At 41.6% G+C, this 7861-nt stretch overlaps 1 protein-coding gene across 1 annotated transcript; it reads right to left on the reverse strand.

Annotated features, from left to right (window-relative positions):
- Positions 1-952: 952 nt before the first annotated feature.
- Positions 953-1276, reverse strand: LOC311171600 (ATP synthase-coupling factor 6, mitochondrial-like; the record flags this gene model as incomplete). The annotated part of the gene is made up of 1 exon (XM_084234572.1): positions 953-1276. The coding sequence occupies one exon, from the start codon at positions 1274-1276 to the stop codon at positions 953-955; it is 324 nt and encodes a 107-aa protein (XP_084090698.1).
- Between the last annotated feature and the right edge of the window lie 6585 nt (positions 1277-7861).

Genomic DNA, 7861 nt, shown 5'->3' on the forward strand with positions numbered 1-7861 from the left:
TTTATTCAATCTTGTGTTAACACATCATTTTTTTCAACATTTGGAAACTTTAAAAGAAATGGTGACTTAGCAAATAAACAATGATCATACTTCTACTGCCTCTCCCTCTTAACCATATAGATGACATTTGGGGAACTTCCCCACTTTCCACAAGCATCAAACACAGTGTCCTTTGTACAAGTCATGCCCTGTCCATATCAGTAAAATTTCCAATGTAAAAACCATCTCACATATTCCCTCACATTTTCCTCTGTCTCTGAGCATTTGAGACAAATCCCTGATGGGTTTCCTCTGCACCTCACCTCTCACCATCTACCATCATCTCATTGATGCAGTGATGTGCTTTCACTTCAGGTTGTCTACAAAGGACATCATCTTCCCTCCTTCCTGCCCATCCATGCTGGTGCACGTGTGTTTGGTGTGGGAACCAGGAGTTGATTTATTGCCAAAAAATGACTTCTATCATTACAAATATTAGTTAAGCAAGATTAAACTAACATATTTTTGTCACCTACATTTTGTGGAAGGACTGGGCAGCATGATTGTTTCCGAAACAATAAAGCCCTTTCTAATTTAGAAAATATAATGTACAAGGTTATAACTGTGATGTTTATAGACTTCCAAAAATTACACTGCCTTCTCTTTAAGTAATTATGTAATGATTTGTGGTATCTTTATTAAAATAATTATATTTTGGTAATATTTCTTTTCAGAAGTTGCTCCATTGCTATTTATTTTGGATGGATGTGATCTAATAATTAAAGAAAATAAGTTGCTACAGATTACCCTATTTTGTTTTTTTTTTTTTTTTTTTACCCAGCATCACCAATTATTTATTTGGAATCAGAATTAAAATCACATTTGACGGTGGTGAAATATGTTTATTCTGATACTTCTCCTAAGTTGTAAACTAATGCTCGATAAATTACCAGATACATTTTACATCATTTCTTCAGGACTGTGGTTTGTCAATGACTTCAAACTTGGGTTCTTCAAATTTGAAGTTAGGGAACGCAGTCATATCTCCTTTGCCATACATTTGCTTAAGCTTAAAAAGCTCTCTATCCAGCTCTTGCTGATATTCTGGGCCGGTATCAACAGGTCCTCCAGATGCCTGTCGCTTAGTTTTGTATTCTCTAATCTTGTCCACAAAGATTTTCTGTACAGGATCAAGTTCCTTAAATGCCACTGCCGTGGCACCAATGTTCCTCCTGAAATGAACTGACACTGCAGACTGAATGAAAGAGGAGAACTTGAAGAGCCTCTGAAGAATCATGGTGATTCTGTAACTTGCACTCAGTCCCCGAGCTGCCAAGGCCAGCGCCGCCACCGCCGTTCCCAGATTACCCTATTTTGAAATAATGTAATTTCTGTATACTAAATAATGAATATTAGCTTTTATTCACTGGACATTTTAATATTTTATAATATTATTTATAGTGTTAGAGAGGTTTCATTTTTGTAAGTTTCTCATTCGTCCAATTTATTCTAATTGGCTGCCTCTAAGAAGCTTTGTGACTTAGTCAGTTCAAGCTGCTGTAACAGATTACCATAAACTGGGGAGTTTAAGACAACACACTTGTTTCTCATATTTCTGAAGCCCAGAATCAAGGTGCTGGTTGACCTGCTGTCTGGTGAGGGCTATCTTCCAGGTTTGCAGATGACTGCCTTCTTGCTGTATGTCACCGGGCAGATGATCTCTCTCTTGTCTTTTCTTGTAAGGGCACTAATCCCATTAGAGGGTTGCACCCTTATCACCTAATTACCTCTGAAAGGACCCATCTTCAATACCACCCCATCAGGATGATGGCTTCAACCTATAAATTTTGGGGGAACACATTTAGCATTTTAAAAACTGGTCAAGAGGTGGCAGTGAAAGTCCCAGTGTTTTATGGTTTGAGCAGAGGTAGAACAAAGACTTGGAAGTGAGTAGTCTGGACCCCTCCACTCAGCCAATTTGCCTTGTAAGATTTTGGGAGAATCCTGTATATAACAGAACTGAAATCAAGGCCTGTTAGAAGAGAAAACATAGCTAGTCTTCCTAACTGAGAATACACTGATCTTTGAGGATGGCAGTGCCGGGGAGTATGTGAGAAGGGGCTGGATGGTAAGGGCTGGAATGGAGGCATACAGAAAATGTCTGTCTCCTGCTTCCTACATGTGAAACATGGAACAGTTCAAAGAAGGTTGACACTTGATCTTTTTCACTTCCTTAAGCCAGAAGTTCTGAACCAGGGGATGAGGTGAATGTCACATGTACTGGGGAAATTTTCACAATGCAGTTAGAAGCCTGCCCCAGGGTAGACTTACTAAATCAAATCTATTGGGCCAGTACCTTTGGATTCTGAAAAAGTATCTCTAATAGTTTAAATTCGCACAGTTGTTTGAAAACGAATACCCTAAATTGATAAATTAATATTCCCTCAGTTATGCAGGAGTTCTAAGATCTCGAAAGACTGGAAATTCTTCCTGAGTTAGGCCTTCGAAAGGGATATTTGACTTAAGACCTCTTTCTATTTAGCCCTTTTTTTAGAGGATGTAGAAAAGGCACAAATTATAAAACTTAAATTCCCAGCAAAGAAAGCCTGATGAGGAGGATAATCAAGGCCCTCTGGGACATTACTGTAGAGAGATGGGAGATGCTTCACTGCCAGTTAGGGCTTTTGTGCCAGATGACACAGTATCAATATTGCCATTAGCTGATGCAACAGAAAGGCTTAAATATTGGTTGTCAGAGAAGCATGAACGGCTAAATGAATGCACCCTGTTGGCCTAGTAAAAATTTAGATATGAGAAAAATTTACTGTGTATCGGTCTTAACCATCATTCAGTTCTTACACAGTTTTTTGCATGTAATATGCATTCAGCAAAAATAGTTTGGATTTTTGGGCCTCCCTGTGGCCCAGGGGTTTAAGCACTGCACTATGGGGCAATCTGAAGCCTCTGTAGCATGAGTTCAATCCCCTGCCAGCCAGGGAGCAACACACATGGCGCAGCAGATCTCTCCTGACAAGCCCACTGCTCCCCTCAGCAGTGTGTTTCAGTCAGTCTGCCTGTTCTGTTCCCCACTGTCTCTGGTGAATCCTCTCGTCCCCCACATCTCTGGCCTGTATGCCAGCTCTTGTATTCATGAATAAATAAATCTTTAAAAAAATAGTTTGGATTTTTGTTGAACAGATGTAAACTCATATATCTCCCACTTACTCTTGAACACCTTTTTCTGTATTTAAAACTAAAGAATGTTCTTTTAAAATTGTATCTTCTGAGGGTGGAGCAACATGGCGGCGAGGAGACGCTGCGAGTAAGATCTCCCATTAAAAAAAGTTAATAGGGAGGAAAAGCGGCAGGTCCCAGTGAGAACTGGGACACGGAAGATAAACGGACGACTCCAGCAAACTGCCCGAAGAAGAAAGTTGCCATAAAAGAGGACAAGAAGGGAGGGAAGCGCAGAACCCTGCTCCCCTCCCCCGCCCACAGAGGCAGCACTCTCCGACCGGCAGAGACGAGGGAAACAACAAACCAAAACGCCCAACAAGAAAAACGGATGCAGCAAGTGGGACTGTGAGTGGAAAGGAACTATTTCAGCCACCACACCCCGTGAACGGGAGCTGAGGCGAACCCTGCAGGATCCGCCGCGGAGGTGAGCTCCAGGCGCCATTAAAGAGAGCCCCGCCCCCCAGGAGGAGACCAGCACCAGCACACAGCCCCAGCCGCCCGGTAAGCTTGCGCGAAAGCGGGCGCTCGGATTGCAGCTGCCCAGGGCCCTGCGCCTGCGACCTAGGCTTGCGGGGAGACGACAGAGGCCCTCCCTGAGTGAGCAGGAACAAGGCGCCCAGGCAGGGGAGCGGGATTCAAAAGGCGCCATTCCCGCGCCACTGATCTGGGCTACAGCCCGCGTCCTGGAACTGAGGGCTTTGGAACTGAGACCCGGGGCACGAAATTAGGGGCGTGGGTTCCCCACGACGGTGGGGCACAAGGCAGACACAGCACCCCAAAGCCGTTGAGGTGTACCCTACCATCCCCGCTCTGCTCCCTGTCCCACGGGGTGGAAAATCAGCTCCCCAAGGGCTCTAGGAGAGATCTCTGGTGCCACCTAGCGACTTGACCCCAGCACAGGCTACTGAAGGAGCTAGTGGCCAACTGGGGAGTTAGCCCACACCGGGCCCCTTCTGAACAAGTAGTCTGAGCCCACAGGGAGAGCGAGCACCCACAGCCGGGGCAGACCAGGCGCGCAGAATAGTGTGCCTGAGACCAGAAGCACAGGGAGTGTGTCCCACATCACCATTTTAGAACAGGGACATTTCTACAGTAAAGACTACCTGCAGAAGGCTTCCTCAGGAGCCAGAGGTGAGCGGGGGAAGTTCGCCCACGCCAGACCCCCTCTGGCCTGCAGTCCAAGCCCAGAGGGGAGCAGGAACCCACCGCCGGGGCAGACCAGGCGCACAGGGGAGTGTGTCCCCACATCGGCATTTTAGAACAGGGACCTTTCTCCAGTAAAGGCTGCTTGAAACTGACAGATGACTCCTGGAAGAACCAGAGGGGAACAGAGAAGCCCACCCAAGATGCCGGCAAGTCCCAACAACACAGTGTCCCAACGCATACGGCAAATTAGAAAACAGACAGTAGGGAGGAGAAGAACCACACGCAACCTAGCAACTCTCCAGAGAAAAAGCACACCACAAAAAGAAAGCCAGCCCCCAGATTGCAACGACAATAACTTGGAAGAATTTCTGAGCCTTGCAGAAAGAGAATTTAAAATTGCCGTGATTAAAAAACTGACAGAAGTCATAAAGGAAAACAATGATAAGGGAAAAATAATCAACAATCAGAAGAATGCAATTGAGTCCCTAGAGAGGGAAAACAATGGTCAGAAGAAAGAAATTGAGTCCCTAAAGAGGGAAGTAAAAGAAATGCAGGAGATCAAAGAATTAATGGAAGAACTAAAGAATTCTGGGAAAAGCAATGAAAGCAGAATAGATGAAATGGAAGAACGAATAAGTAATCTTGAAGACACAGAAATAAAAAGAACCAAAACAGAAAAGGAAAGAGAAGTACGAAGGAAAAAGAATGAAGAAAGACTTCGGGAACTATCTGACTCCATGAGGAAAGGAAATATAAGAGTTATAGGAATACCAGAAGGAGAGGAGAGAGATGTAGGAACAGAGAAAATATTCAAAGAGATAATTGAAGAGAACTTCCCAAATGTGAAGAAGGAGCTGAAAATTGATATACAAGAAGCAAGAAGAACACCAAACTTCCACAACGAAAGGAAAAATACAGCAAGACACATAATAGTAAAGCTCCCAAGAATCCAGGACAAGGAAAAAATAATGAAGCTGGCAAGAGGAAAGAAACAGATAACATTCAAAGGAAAACCAATCAGGCTGACATCAGACTTCTCCGAAGAAACACTACGGGCAAGGAGAGAGTGGAGGGACATAGTCAACAGACTCCAAGAAAACAGATGCCAACCAAGAATACTCTATCCCGCAAAGCTCTCCTTCCTCTTTGAAGAAAGAATATGGACCTTCCCAGACAAACAGAAACTCCGGAATTTCATTGCAACTAAACCCCCATGCCAAAAAATACTACAAGGAGTCCTAAAGCCAGAACCTCAGAGCGACGAATAACAATGAAAGAAGGCCCAAAAAAAAAAAAAAGTTATTAAAAGAATAAATAAATAAAATCAAAGGAAAGACAAACACAATGGCAAATACAGATGTTAACATATCAATATTAACTCTAAATGTAAATGCACTAAACTCTTCAATAAAAAGACACAGAGTTGCAGCCTGGATTAAGAAACAAAACCCAACCTTTTGCTGTCTCCAGGAAACACATTTAGCTACAAAAGATAAAAATAGGCTCAAAGTTAAAGGATGGAAAACAATCCTACAAGCAAATGGACCAAAAAAGAAAGCAGGAACAGCTATACTTATATCAGATAAAACAGATTTTAAACTCAAAAAGATAAAAAGAGACCCCAGTGGTCACTACATTATGATCAAGGGGACAATACTTCAAGAAGAAATAACACTCATTAACATATACTCACCTAACGAAGGAGCACCAAAATATATCAGACAACTGTTGTCCTCTCTGAAAACAGACATCAGAGAAAACACATACGTAGTGGGAGACTTCAACACACCACTATCAACAATGGATAGATCAACAAGACAAAAAATAAGTAAAGAAACCAAAGCTCTAAATAAGGACCTAGAGCAATTGGGCTTAACAGACATATATAGAACACTAAACCCCAAAAAAACGGAGTACACATTTTTCTCAAGCGCACACGGATCATTCTCCAGGATCGATCACATACTGGGGCACAAGACAAACATCAACAGATACACCAAGATTGAAATCATATCAACCATCTTTTCTGACCATGAAGGCATCAAACTAGAAATAAACCATAAAAAGAAGGCAAGGAACTTTCCTACCTCATGGAGATTAAAAACCACACTACTGGAAGACCATTGGACTAATGAGGAGATCAAAGAAGAAATTAAAAAATTTTTTGAATTGAACGACAAGGAGGACACCAATATCCTAAATGTATGGGATGCAGCAAAAGCAGTAATAAGAGGAAAATATATAGCAATAGAAGCTCACATCAAGAAACAAGAAAGAACGCAAAGAAACAACCTAATCTCGAAGCTCAAAGATCTAGAAAAAGAACAACAAAAAAACCCCAAAACCAGTAGAAGAAAAGAAATAATAAAAACCAAAGCAGAAATAAATGAAATTGAAACTAAAAAAACAATCCAAAAGATCAATGAAACCAAGAGCTGGTTCTTTGAAAAAATCAATAAAATAGACAAACCCCTAGCCAGGCTCACAAAGGAAAAAAGGGAGAAAGCACAAATAAACAGGATCATCAATGAAAGAGGAGAAATCACAACGGACACAGCAGAAATCAAAAGAATAATCAGTAACTACTATGAACAGTTATATGGAAACAAGTTTAACAATCTAGAGGAGATGGACAAATTCCTACAACTCTACAATCACCCAAAGCTAGATAAAGAAGAAATAGAACACCTAAACAGACCAATTACAATTAGCGAAATTGAAATGGTAATCAAAAACCTCCCCAAAAACAAAAGCCCAGGACCTGATGGATTTACAAATGAATTCTACCAAACATTCAGAGACGAATTAGTGCCTATCCTTCACAAACTCTTCCAAAAAATTGAGAAGGAAGGGACAATACCAAACACGTTCTATGAAGCCAACATTACACTAATACCAAAACCGAACAAGGACAACACAAAAAAGGAAAACTACAGGCCAATCTCCCTAATGAACACTGATGCAAAAATCCTCAATAAAATTTTAGCTATCAGAATCCAACAATGTATCCATAAGATAATTCACCACGACCAAGTTGGATTCATTCCAGGGGCACAAGGATGGTTTAACATCCGAAAATCAATCAACGTTATCCAACACATCAACAAAAAGAAATATAAAAACCATATGATAATATCAATAGATGCTGAGAAAGCTTTCGACAAAGTGCAACACCCATTCATGATAAAAGCCCTTGAAATTCTTGGGATACAAGGAACATACCTCAACATCATAAAGGCCATCTATGACAAGCCAACAGCCAGTATCATTCTCAATGGTGAAAAGCTGAAAGCAATTCCATTAAGATCTGGAACAAGACAAGGATGTCCACTCTCACCATTGCTTTTCAATATAATACTGGAAGTCCTAGCCAGGGCAATAAGACAAGAGAAAGACATCCAAGGAATCCAAATAGGAAAAGAAGAAGTCAAACTATCACTATTTGCAGACGATATGATATTATACATAGAGAACCCCAAAAACTCCACAGAAAAGCTAA

Source organism: Talpa europaea (assembly GCF_964194135.1).
Source record: "Talpa europaea genome assembly, chromosome: 6".
NCBI lineage: Eukaryota > Metazoa > Chordata > Mammalia > Eulipotyphla > Talpidae > Talpa > Talpa europaea.